Source organism: Nannobrachium achirus (assembly GCF_963921795.1).
Source record: "Nannobrachium achirus genome assembly, chromosome: 17".
NCBI classification, from domain to species: domain Eukaryota; kingdom Metazoa; phylum Chordata; class Actinopteri; order Myctophiformes; family Myctophidae; genus Nannobrachium; species Nannobrachium achirus.
In genome coordinates, this window is record NC_137824.1 from 53111002 (window position 1) to 53125464 (window position 14463).

General features: G+C 42.8%; 1 protein-coding gene across 1 annotated transcript in view; it reads right to left on the reverse strand.

Annotated features, from left to right (window-relative positions):
* Window positions 1-14463, reverse strand: part of aff2 (AF4/FMR2 family, member 2) — a gene marked incomplete at both ends in the record, with an annotated part of 187605 nt that overhangs the window by 132556 nt on the left and 40586 nt on the right. Inside the window, 2 exons of the mRNA XM_080746805.1 lie at window positions 869-1063; window positions 3295-3415. Coding sequence (XP_080602931.1) covers window positions 869-1063; window positions 3295-3415 — 316 coding nt within the window. The remainder of the gene's footprint in view (window positions 1-868; window positions 1064-3294; window positions 3416-14463) is intronic.

Here is a 14463-nt window from a genome sequence, read left to right on the forward strand (position 1 = left end):
GAAAATTTCATATCACGATTATTGTGACAAAAGAAATCGCGATTTACGATATTATCGCAATAATCCAAATCCATTATCCTGGGGCGGAACAATTGCCAAAAAATAGCAGATCTACAAGCTTTGTAGATTGGCTATTTTTTGGCAAAGACATTTGATAGAGAGAAAAAAAAGACTTGTATCAAGTACCTATATTATAAGTACCTTTTACCTTATAGAGGGTTTAAGTGGTACCGGATATGTAGCTCAGCAAATAAAAGGTGAATTGATCCCAGTGTATGATGGAGGACGATATCATGATAAATTAAATCTCCACGATACGATTATCTTGAGTGTTTTTTAGGGATGTCCCGATCGGATCGGGAGATCGGAAATCGGGGGGAATCGGAGCCAATTTCAAAAGATCAGAATCGGGAGAAAAAGATCGGGAAACACCTACAATGCTGCACAAAGTGAAAAAAGAAGCTTGGATAGAATGGATACTGTTATTTAAATTTAAAAAACAACCAGGCCGGGAACACATTTTAGTGTATGGGAGGGGCTTACAGTACATGTACAGTATGTAGCAACATATTTGTTTTTGTAGGCTAATTTCTGATTTAGGCCTAACTATAGGTTAGGCCTAAATGGGTTAAGGTTCAACATAAAAGCATTTTTTCTTTTCTTTTTCCTTAATGCATTGCCGAAAGATCGGATCGGGAAGGATCAGGATCGAATCGGGAGCAAAAATATGTGATCGGGATCGGGAGCAAAAAAACGTGATCGGGACATCCCTAGTGTTTTTCATCACGATAAACGATAATATCGCTTATCGTCCCATCCCTACCTGGCTCGCCTGCGTTTCGAGTCCGGGTCTCCTGGCGGTTGCTACGGTTGTTGTGGTTGTGGTTGTGGTTGTGGAAGCGTCTGAGGTTTCCAGGCTGTTGGGTGCGTTGCTGCTGCTGGTGCCTTTGGGGATGCCCACCAGGTGACTCTGGTTGGAGTGGCTGGTCAGGAGGTCCTTCATCTCCTCATAGGAGCCCAGCGTGTTCTGAACACGGTTGGCCAGGGCATCTCCTTTATTGGTCTGTGCAGGACAGGGAGGGAAGGAGAGAGAGAGAGAGGGAAGAGAGAAGAGGAGAGAAATAATTACTAAGAATGAACAACATGAGCAGCATACCTATCGTCGTTGACCAAGACTGTTCGTTTTGTATTTATCATTTTAAAAATGAATTAACTAGTGAAAACAGCAGATCTACAAGCACACAACGCCTCGCGGTGCGAGGCGTTGTGTGCTTGTAGATCGGCTGTTTTCACTACTTTTGTGCGACAGCCTTGTATGATGAAGCAGGGCTTTACTTGGTGAAAACAACATACAAACTTGAAACTTGGAGATACGAGGTTTCTGCCCGACAGTGACGCTATGATGGTCTTGTCATAATAGACAAATGTTCCGAGAAATTGCCCTTCTACACAAACGCGACACGAGACGTTGGGAGCTTGTAGATCGGCTATTTTCGTTGAAGAGAGTTGGTGTAGATTAAAGAAAGAAGGATGGGGCCATGTAAAGAACCCTGTAACCCTGTCAATGTAGTGTTTTTATATATGATTTTTGGGTTTTGGTTACGGATAAATGCCATTAAAAATCTAATGGAGCCTGCACACGCACACAGGCGCATGCACGCACACATGCAGACGCACACGCGCGCGTGCACACACACACACGCACGCACGCACGCACGCACGCACGCACGCGTGCACAGCAAAGTTAGGAGTGAATAAATTAGCTCATCTCCTTCTCCATCTTGGCTTCATGAATAAAATATATTCTGGCTGAAGAGGAACAGAACACATTTACAGAAAAGCAACAACGAAAATGGAGGAGGAATGACTACCACCTTGAGCGAGTGTGCGTGCGAGTGTGCGTGCGAGTGTGCGTGCGTGCGTGCGAGTGTGGGAGCATGCACACTCATTCAGCGTGCGCGTGCATATGTGAGAGTGTGAATAGACTATCCTAAATAGCTGCTAACAGCGTAACGCTCTTTAACAGGATTAGAAGAGGGATTAGCTAATAGCTGACTGACAGTGACAGAATACTATAGTGAGAAAGGGAGAGGAAGAGAGGGAGAGAAAGAGAGAGATAGAGAAAGAAGTGAGGAGAGAGAAAGGGAGAGACAGATGCGAGCGTATAAAGATAATGAGAGTAACATTGGGAAAGGAAATGAATGAGTAGATGAAACAAGGAACTTCAGAAATGTCTTATTTTTTCAAAGTTGTGAAAATAGCGATCCTATTGCGACGCAATGTGAGCATATAGATAGTTACAGCCCCGCATTGGAGTTTCCTTTGTTCTTGTGGAGTCCTGTGTGAAAACATCCATCTATCGCCCCCTTACCCCCCCCAGGGGTGTCGCACCAAATGCTGTGCCCTGCTGGGTACAAGGATTCACTGCGGGCCCCCCATGAATGTTCTTCATAGGGGGAAGGGGTTGAACCCATTTAGACTGGGAACACATTATTTTGTGCTTAACTCTTGAAAAATAGCAGATATACAAGTTCACAGCACGGCTCAGAGTGCCGCGCTGCGAGCTTGTACAGTAGATCTGCTATTTTTGAAAAATCGTGAAAGTCTTCGAATATTTCAAATCCTTCCATGTTTCTATGTCAGTGGTGCTCAAACCTTTTCATGTGAAGGACACCCAAAATGATATGTATTTGGCCACGGACCCCCATCTCAAAATATTGCTCCAAGGACCCCCCCAGAAGCAAAAATGTTTGCTTAAAAAATACATATATTCAAAGATTTGCACACATTTTCACGACTTTTCAAAAATAGCAGATATACAAGCTCACAGCGAGTGAGCTTGTATATCTGCTATTTCTCAATAGCTAAAGTATAAAATAATTAAGGCCCCTCCACTTTGGGCCTAAAGGGGAGCACACACTGAACGCGGATGGCTGCGCAGCGTCACGTTGCGGTATTGACACACGTGAAGTGCCGTGTGGTAACCCCAACTGGATGCGGCGCGCTGCCACACACACAGCACATCCATTTCCCCCGGTGGGGAGAAACATGGGAGAACATGTTCACCGAGCGGCAACGCTGGAAAAATAGAACAGCTGCGTATCAGCGCGGCAGGCGAGGTGGCAGACCCGTGGATGCTCGCGTCTGACGCCGCCGGTGTGGGTTAGTTCATTGAAAATAATGGGGCCGTATGTTTTAAAACGCCGCTTCCGCACTGCCTCCGCGTCCAGTGTGTGTACCTCTTTAGTAACCCAGTCCGCCCCCCCCCCTTGTGACGCCCCTGACCCCCCTTACCTTATAGGGTTCTCCAAACAAGTTGAATCCAGTAGAGAACATGTCTTCATCCTGCTGCACCTCTTGGTTCCTCCTCTCCCACTCTCTCCTCTTCAGGGCACTGCGCTCCGACTCTACATGGCTGCAAGTGGAAACACACACATATAGGACACATTATCAGTGCTGCTGCTAGCTAACACTTCACCGATAGAGAGGAAACAGGCTATCGGCAGCGTTCCTTGTTGATAAAGCTTCAGTCCGCTAGCTTTCGCCGTGGACTGAAGACTCACCTTTTCAGACTCCACCTAAACCCTTAGCACTACTGAAAATCAATGACCATACATGAAGCTAGTTAGCATTTGTTTTTTAGGTTTTTAGAACTTTTTTTTCTTTACTGATTATATTGTGTTTTTTCTAGATAGATATCCATTTGCATTTGGTATGTTGCTGTTGATGTACTGACATATTATCTTGATTATTATTGTGATGTTTTATCTGCTTATTGTAAGTCGCTTGGGATTAAAAGAGTCAGCTAAATGCCTAAACTGTAAACTGTAAAGCCAAATTGCTTTACCGAATGATTTTGGTAAATGTGGTCCAACTCCACAGCGTTAGCCTTGGAGCTTAGCAGTTAGCACACATTCAATGGACCGGGGTCTTCAGCGGACTGTGACAGTGTGCCTACAAGGTGCAGTACAGTGTTAGAATGACGAGGAGACCAGATGAGTGCAGCAGTTAGCTAGACACACAGACAACTGTGTCTGTGTGTGTGTTAGGTATTATTATACAACAATATCATTTATTCATCACCTCCTATTGAAATGTCACAAACCCACTGAGGTTGTGTAAGAATTAATGAAAAGTTGCGACACCTGGTGGCAAACAAATTTTACATCAATTCTCACATGCCCCTCTTCTAGCGCCGCCATGAGGCCGATTCTTGCAAAACACATTTTTGGACACTGCTCCTAAAAAATTTGCCCTAAAATCACGCAAATCGGTACACAGTATGTCTACACTCATGTCATCAACATGGATCTCTCCCAACGGGAGCCATGGTTACAGAACCCAAAGAGGTCAATGCCACGTTTCGTGCTTTTTATGATGAGCTCTACACCTCCGAGGTCATTCACGATGATGCAGTATGCAATAATTTTTTATCCAACATACAGTTACCAACCCTTAGCGAGGCGGATGCGGAAGCCTTAGATAGACCGCTCCATCTGGCGGAATTACAGGAAGCTGTGCTCGCAATGCGTAGGGGCAAGTCGCCTGGTTTGGATGGGATACCCCCTGAACTTTATGCCATCTTTTGGGAAGATCTAGGTCAGCTGATGCTAGACATGTTTCGATATGCAATTGAAAGTGGCTCTTTCTCCAGGGATGTGAATGTAGCTATTATATCATTATTGTTGAAGAAGAACAAGGATCCCACAGATTGCGCAAGCTATAGACCGCTTTCACTTTTGAATTCTGATCTAAAAGTTTTTGCTAAGGTGCTTGCGCGTCGCTTGCAGGGTTTTATGACCACCTTAGTACACTGTGATCAGACAGGTTTCATAGGAACTAGACTAGCCTCTGATAATGCTAGACGACTATTGCATATCATCGATAGGGCTAAGGAGCTGAGGACCCCCGCCGCAGTGTTGTCGCTCGATGCGTTGAAGGCATTTGATCGTCTGGAATGGTCTTACCTGTGGGCTGTACTAGATAAAATGGGATTTGGTGCTTCATTCATACATTTTGTTAAAGTACTTTATTCTAATCCGTCAGCGATGGTCCTAACCGGTAAGATCTGTTCGCCGCTATTCACGATTGGCAGATCTTCGAGGCAGGGTTGTCCCCTTAGTCCTCTCCTTTTCGCACTTTCACTCGAACCCTTGGCTCAGACAGTGCGTCAGTCTGCAGATATTACTCCTGTTTCGATTAACAACACACAGCATCGCATTTCCCTATATGCTGACGATATTCTACTGTTCATTGAGAATGCACCACAGTCAATTACTCACGTCCTTCAAATCTTTGATCAGTTCAGTTCCATTTCCGGCTACAAAATTAATTGGACGAAGTCAGCCCTTCTACCTCTAAATGATCAGATGAGATCTGCTATCCTGCCGCCCATAATCCCAGTAGTAAGCCAATTCAAATATCTTGGCATAGATATTTTCCCCTCTCTTCAGGCTATTGTTAAGAACAACTATGGTGACACTCTAAATAAGATTTGTCTTGATTTAGATAGATGGTCATCTTTGCCCAACTCTCTCCAAGCTCGAGTTTCAATCATAAAGATGAATGTTCTTCCTAGGGTTAACTTTGTAAGCTCTATGCTCCCTTTGCCACCACCGCCGCAATACTGGAATAAGCTTCACTCTTCGATATCTAAGTTTGTGTGGAAAGGGAAACGCCCTCGTCTTAAACTTTCTCTATTACAACGTGCTAGAGATGATGGCGGCCTTTCATTGCCCAACTTTAAATTTTATTATTGGGCCTTCACGCTCCGCCCCCTTTTAAATTGGTTTAACCCAGCAAATAAGGTTTCTTGGAGAGAGCTTGAGGAGAGTTTAGTGCAGCCTGTTGAATTGAGAGATCTTATCTATTCAAACATAACTACACATCAATGCAAAGTTCGCTTTGGACCTATCATTTCTCATTTAGTGGCAGTATGGAGAGCAGCTGAAAAGATGTGTAAGATTGATTGTAAATGGAACTTATTTTCCCCAGTGTTCAATAATCAAAGACTTTTAATCGAGGATCGCCCCATTCGCTTTCCAAGGTGGAGGGCTAAGGGGATTCGTACATTAGGGGACTTATTTGATAGAAATGGTTTACGACCTTTTCGAGATTTGTGTGACATCTTCAATCTGCCTGGAAATACCCTTTTTTTCTACTTCCAACTGAGAACGTCCATGAGGACCTATGGGGTCCCATGGCAAGCTCCCCTTAGATTGCACCCCTTCCATGAGTTTATCTGTGATGGTAACAGAACAAGAGGTTTGGTTTCCACCCTCTATGGTTTTTTATTAGACTGTAGTTATGGGCCCCTATCTGTTGATACTGTTTGGAGGAATGATGTACCAAATTTGGACCCTGACTTTTGTTGGGACACAGTGTGGTCTAACATTAGGCTATCTTCTAGAAATCCAGACCATCAACAAATTCATTTAAATTTTGTTCATCGGATTTATTTAACTCCCCGCAGACTATGTGCTATGAGGATTTTGAATAATCCCAACTGCACTCTCTGCGCCTCAAATAGTATTGGTACCTTCCTTCACATGGTTTGGGAATGCCCAAATGTGTCGTCATTCTGGAATATGGTTGCCTCAAAACTTTCAACTATTTTTAGTATTAATATCATATCTTCTCCTTCTTTATTTTTATTAAATGACGTCTCACAGTTGCAACTAAACAATATACGCAAGCGCATCTTCTTTGCTGGATTAACGGCGGCGAAGAAGATGGTAGCTACGCGGTGGAAACCTCCTCATACGTTAACGTTTCGCCAGTGGGCCTTAACCTTTCTAGATATAGTATATTTAGAGCAGTCGATAGCAAGGTTACACGGAGCAAAAGAAGAAAACATTAATATGTGGTCGGACATTGCAGATAAGCTTAAGGCTATGATTCAAGAAATCACTATATAGTGGTAACAGCCTAGCACAGGCATGCACTATTGTACATTCCGTGTTGGTCCGGGGAAAGGGGGTGGGTGGGTTTTCTTTTCCTTTTCTTGTTTTGCTATTGTTTGTGTTTGTCTGTTAATTGCATTTTTCTTTTGATTAATGTTTTACTTTTTCTTGTTCTATTCATGTATGTCTCTAATTTCATGTTATGGAAAATAAAAATAATTGATAACAAAAAAAAACATGGATCTCTCCCATATAGCAACACCATCAGGCCGATTTTTTCAAACACTTTTTTGGACACTGCTCCTACACATGTTGCTCTAAAATCTCCCTATTAGGGAGTCTTACTGGTTTTCTAGCGGCTCTGCTGCCTCCACACAGACATTTAATTCACTCATTTCCATTTTCCAGTGGTGGAAAAAGTACTCACATTTTTTTGTTCAATGTAGAAATACTCTATTACAAATAAAAGTACGGAATTCAAAATTTACTTGTGTAAAAGTACAAAAGTATTGGTCTCAAAATGGACTTAAAGTACCAAAAGTAAAATGGCCAAAATGTATATATAAGGCAGAAGTGGTTAACGTATGTTTTGTAATAATAATCAAAATCTACAGTAACTAGTAAGATTTTCAAAAAATTGTAGTAGAGTAAAAGTATAATATTTGGAGTAGAAGTAAAAGTACTGAAAATTGGAAATACTACCATAAAGTAAAGATTTACCTAAGTACAGTACTTGAATTAATGTACTTAGTTACTTTACACCACTGCTATTTTCAAATAGCCGATGTAAATGGAGTTGAAGTGGTTAAGCTGATGCTATATTTAACATTTTTTTTTGCTGGGGACCTGCTGGATGGAACCCCCTCAAGGACCCCTGGGGGTCCCAGTATCCCACTTTGAGAACGTATCTGCAGGTTTCCTTCCTCTTCCAGTGAGACCAGTGTGTCTGGCTGGCCAAGCGACCGTTGGAACTCATCCCTAAATAGGGATTTGACTGAACCCACTTTCATGAGCCAAGCCGACCAGGGCAGCTCATCCATTCCTATTTCCTGCCTTATAGCCTGTTACGTACTGACCATGCCAGCAAGAGCTAGTCATTTTAGGATAGGACAGGGCTCTTCAACGTTTTCAAGCCAAGGACCCCTTAGTTGAGACAGAGACGAAGCAGGGACCCCCAAAACCTGTTAATGGATTCCATATAGTTTCATCTTTCATCAATCATCAGCGTATTTTGGAATCATGTCAATTTGTGTTTTCAGATATTTAACCACTTGAACCGTCAATACTTAATAAACCTGACCTTTCACTCTGTACTTAGTCTGCTCTTTTTCCCCTCTACACCAAAGCTCTTTGCTGAAAATAGCCGATCTACAAGCTCACAACGCCTCGCAGCGCGAGGCGTTGTGAGCTTGAAGATCGTCTATTTTTGGCTAAAGTTCCCAGAATCTGGACGCTATAGGGGTTCAAGTGGTTAATATAAAAAAAAGGTTTCTATCACACAAAGATTTGGAGGACCCCCTGTAGTAACTCTGAGGAACCCCTAGGGGTCCCGGACCCCCTGTTGAAGACCCCTGGGATAGGATAATGAAGGGTGAAACTACCAGTAAGACGCCTAAGGGTGAACAGCGACCTCGCCCTTTATTCGCACAGGACAGAATTAATTTGCAAGTGTGATTTGAGTTGCGGTTGGTTGTTTAAGTTGGACAAAATGTGGTCAAAATATTTGACCAAATATGGGAAATGACCGACATCTGACATCATAGATGTCTTATGTTATAGACCACATGGGACTCACACAATATAATTCGTCTAATCGCAATTATTTGACATATTCGCCATTATTTTGTCATAATCGTTTACATGTTGAATGTTGAAATGTTAATATTTTCAAACATTTAAAAAAATAGTGGAAATAGCAGATCTACAAGCTCACAATGCGTCACGATGCGACGCGTTGTGAGCTTGTAGATCGCCTATTTCCACTATCAATGTTCTTTTTGGAGCTGTGTGGAACACAAGCTTCCCTATACGTGGCCGTGTGTGTAGGTATGTTTGTATGTGGGTCTGTTTGTATGTGGGTCTGTCTGTATGTAGCCTCAAGAATGTGGTGTAAGGGAGGGGCGCTGTTTTCAACTGCAATACACACACACACACACACACACACACACACACACACACACACACACACACACACACACACACACACACACACACACACACACACACACACACACACACACACAGCTCCACTTCGAACAGAGGTTCGATTTTTTTAAGTATAAAGTTGTCAAAAATGTCTTTGTATCTTATCTTTGTATATTTAGGTTATGTGTCATATTTGCCATGTGCAACTTCAAAGCCTACAAGCTAAAAAGAAATGTAATTGTCAATGACAAAAACACAATTAAATCGTTAATCGCAATTATTTGAGTGACAATTAATAGCCATGTAAAATGTCATAATCGTGACAGCCCTAGTTCAGTATGCATCTTTGGGTATCAATTATGACCAAAAATAACAGTTTACCAGACAGACACATTAAAGGGCATTGAAATAAGAGATGGTTAAATGCATTAAAGGGACGTTCAAAGGGAAATAAACAGGGAACGGAGACTATTGTCTCTCCCTGTCTGGATTCTCATTTCTCGCTACCCCAGGACCGTGCCTGACTTCAAGAACATTTAATCTATCATCAAAATGAGAAATGCAATGAAAGGAGAAATACTGAGGGGAACTGCGAAAGAGAGAGGAGTGGAAAAATTGGAAATGAAATTGAAATGGAGAGAGACTGAGACAAAAAAAAAAAAACATCTCGGGGGGCTTATAGGGAGAAAGAAAGAAAAAAACAAGACCCACTTTCAGAGCGACAGATGCTTTCTTTAAATGGAAAGAGAAAAAAACGTAATGATGAAAGAGAGAGAGAGAAGTGTGGAGAGGAGGGAATAACAGAAAAAGTGATTGACAGTAGGGATGTATGTTTACGTGTACCGGTATGTGTGTTTACGTGAGCGCTTCTGTGTGTGTGTGTGTGTGTGCATGCGTGCGTGCGTGCGTGCGTGCGTGCGTGCGTGCGTGCGTGCGTGAGTGCGTGCGTGTGTGTGTGTGTGTGCGCAGGTGTAAAAATGTGGTTTGTGTGAGCATGAGAGTGTGTACAGTAGATGCCATTCCTGTTGGGACTGATGGTTGACTGGTGCGTCGTCTGATGGCACAGATGGCGCGTGCGCGCGCGCACACACACACACACACACACACACACACACACACACACACACACACACACACACACACACACACACACACACACACACACACACACACACACACACACACACACACACACACACGTCTCACACGTCTCACACGTCTCTCACACACACACACGCGCACAAAAACTGAATATCGCGAGGTTGTCGGCGTGAGGATAGATGCTGGAGGGATGAATTGATAGATGAATGAATGAATGAATGAATGAATGAATGAATGAATAAATGAATGAACAAACAAACAAACGATGATGGACAGATGAATGGAGAGACAGACAGACAGACAGACAGACAGACAGACAGACAGACAGACAGACAGAAGGAAGGGGATTTCACTTGCTGGTAATATCAGGAGGGCCTATACTGTTATATTTTCTCTGAATAAAATTGTAGCATTGGCAGTTTTATTTCATTTTCCCCCTCGCTCCACTTTCTGTGTGTGTGTGTGTGTGTGTCTGCGTGTCTGTGTGTGTGTGTGCGTGCGTGTCTGTAAGCGTGTGTGTATGCTGAGGTAATGCTGATAGCCAGAGTAAACGCTGGGAATTTAATCTCAGCAGAGCTATGCTGTGCTCCCCTGATAACACACACACACACACACACACACACACACACACACACACACACACACACACACACACACACACACACACACACACACACACACACACACACACACACACACACACACACACACACACGTGCGAGAGAGAGCGAGAGACACATTTAGGCAAATTAACTTGGAACATTCTCAAGTTTGTTAATGGTAAAATGCTAGCAAAATAAACCACTTCCCCGAACACACCACACCACACACATAACCAGACTGATGTTTGGTTAAGACTGCTGTCCCAAAAGTATTATTATTACTTTATTGGAAGGTGGGCCTTCCACTCCCATTTGTAGTAATCCTTATTTAAGATGCAAGTTCATTTAGAAAGTAGAGAGAGAGAGAGACAGCCAAGCTGAAGCAGAAGAGGAAGTGTGTTTTGGTCCAGAATCACCACTGGACAATATAATCGTATATGTCTGTCACGATTATTACATAATAATAATCGCGATTATTTTTCATAATCGTCATAATCATTTCATATATATTTAAATGTTCATATATATTTTTTTAAAGTAAAAAAATAGTGGAAATAGCAGATCTCCACTATCAATGTTCTTTTTTAAGTATAAAGTTGTCAAATATGTCAGTAATTTCTTTGTATATTTAGGTTATGTGTCATATCTACCATGTGCAACTTCAAAGCCTAAAGGCCAAACAGAAATGTAATCGTCAACGACAAAAACACAATTAAATCGTTAATCGCAATTATTTGAGTGACAATTAATCGTCATGTAAAATGTCATAATCGTGACAGCCCTATAATCGTGTCCTTAGTTTAACAAAATGCCTACCGAAAAAAATAGTTCCACCTCATTGAGGTGTAAGTTTATGTTTTTTTTTCTCCATTCATCTTTTCTAACATGATGCATCATTATTTACATCAGAAACATACCTCAAGGAAAACGTAACACTACTGTCAAAGGCATAAGAGACACCATTTAACATTAAACATTATTCTACACTCTGTACTGCAGACGTCATAAGAATTCACTGTCACTGAAAACAGTTTTTTTTCACATACAAAAATCGAATATTTCCGTAGCGCTTATCATGACTTCAGTCATTATATTTTATTTTGCCTTTACTTAGGTAGGCGGCCCAATTAGGAACATCATTCGTGAACTTAAAATACCCAACTGTGTGGTGTGTGGTGTGTACAGCTCACAGATTTGCAAGCCCGCCGCCTTTAGCTTGAGAATCAGCGAGTGACACAGCCGAGCATAAAAAGTATAAATTAGGCTGTACATTAGCCAAGACCGGGGTAGTAGAGGGGGGCAGGGGACATCCTGTAGATATGAAGAGATGTGTGTGTGTGTGTGTGTGTGTGTGGGGGGGGGGGGGGTGGGGTATCGGAACGAAAAGTGAGGGGGATAATGAGGAAGGGGAGGAGAAGGGGAGGGGGAGGGGAAAGGAATAGCTGTCAGGCAGCAGACAAAAGCTTTGTTTGAAGTGTCATGCCGACGATGTTTTTTCTTCTTCTTTTGCCTATATGTGCGTGCTGCCGTGTGTGTGTGTGTGTGCACGTGTGTGTGTGTGTGTGTGTGTGTGTGTGTGTGTGTGTGTGTGTGTGTGTGCGTGTGTGTGTGTGTTTCTGTACTGCACACACGCACAATACAACGACAGGAGACAAATATCAGAAGGCTTTCCTGAAAACACCGGCTCAAAATAAGACCGACTGGCACAAAGACAGATGTCAAACTGCATGGCTTTGAGTTTCTTTTGTGTACGCGAGCGATATCAAAACACGGCGTCTGGTGTTATTGCGCGCGTCTCTTGATGTGACAGGGGATATTATAATGAGACAAAGCCATCAAATACTGGTTTGCTATCATGCACTTCAAACTAGACGCACTTGACATTGATGGATAGACGGAGGGGAGAAAATCACATACAGACGCACGGCTTTGGGCATTTGTTTACATTGCGCGACAGGGGAGATTATAATAACGCAAGTTGAAACTTATCACAAGCACACTGTACTCCTCCTCCCACTCTAGTATTTTCATTATTGCATTCTTTTACATATTCAGTTCAGAACTCAACACTATTGTGTGAACCTCAGTAACCTAAATATCTATGACTTCCTTTTCTGGTCTGTCCTTTTGTTTATCCAACTAAGCCTTATATACACACACTGTTCTAATAGTTCAAAAAGCATTGTCAAGTGACGCGTTGTGAGTTTACTTTGTAGATCTGCTACTTTTCACAAATGTTGTATATTCTTTGTACAGTTTAATGCCCAAAATAGGGAGGCCAGTTTGAAAGGGATTAAAGCAGTGATTTTCAACCTTTTTCTCATATCAAGGACCATTATTTATTCAGCATTTGAGCCACGGATCACCATTTGATGAGATTTAGCCTCTCAGACCCAAACCGTAGAATAGTTTTGTTATCGTCGGATAACATTTTGTCCACAATTCCATGCTGCCCTCTTCTAGCGTCACCAAGAGGCAGATTCTTGCTAAACACATTTTTGGACACTGCTCCTACAATTTTTGCCCTAAAATCACGCAAATCGGTACACAGTATGTCTACACTCATCTCATCAACATGGATCTGTCCCATTTAGCGCCTATTTTTTACAACACATTTTTGGACACTACTCCTACAGATTTTGCACTACAATCACGCAAATCGGTACACAGTATGTCTGTCTACACTCATGTCATCAACATGGATCTGTCCCATTTAGCGTCACCATCAGGCCAATTTTTGAGCGGTGGTCACACCGTCTCCATAGCGTGGCCGTGTGTGTATGTGTGTCTGTCTGTATGTAGCCTCTGGTGTAGCCTGAGTACCCTGGGTGACCAGAGAGGTGCTGTTGAGTCTAGCCTGCCCTGAGCATCAACTGCAATACACACACACACACACACACACACACACACACACACACACACCCCCCCCCCCCCCCCCCCCCACAACCACCGCTCAGTTCACACGGGTGTGATTTTTTCAAACACATTTTTGGACACTGCTCCTACACATTTTGGCCTAAAATCACGCTGCGACCTGACGGTCGCTTATCTCCCGATTAGGGAGTCTTACTGGTTTTAAACTCTCAAGAGTTAAAGAATAAGGGTCCATTTTATTTCATTACCAACTCTCCATCATTTAGCTGGGGACCACCTGGAACCCCCTCAAGGACCACTGATGGTCCCCAGGCCACTGGTTGAAAAACCACTAGGTTAGAGGAACACACAACACAAACATCACTGTAGGGAGCGGGCAATGTGTTGACCACCTGTGCCACGATAGAAGCAGAAAGCGCTCTAATCTGTTCTGCAACATGCTGGTCTCTGTTACGGCGTGGGTTTATTTATTGCTGGACACTGAATGTCTGACGTCACTGAGCAACGAGCGGGCATGTCACTCTGACTGATACATAGCCCGATGCCACTGTTTACCAAACAGCGGGTCGGCACCCATTTGTTGTGGGTCACGGGCCAATTTCTATGGGTCACAACGCGTAAAAAATTCCATTTACTTTCCTACATTTAAAAACATATATATTTCAAAAGTCTTTACCTTTTCAAGACGGGAACCCCTTGTCAGAAAATAGGCCAGGATTTAGATTTTTTATTTTTTTTAATCCTAAATGGGTAGTAGTGAAAATAGCCAATCTACAAGCTTCGCGCCACGTTGTGCGCTTGTAGATCTGCTATTTTCAATAGTATAGGTAAACAGGGGC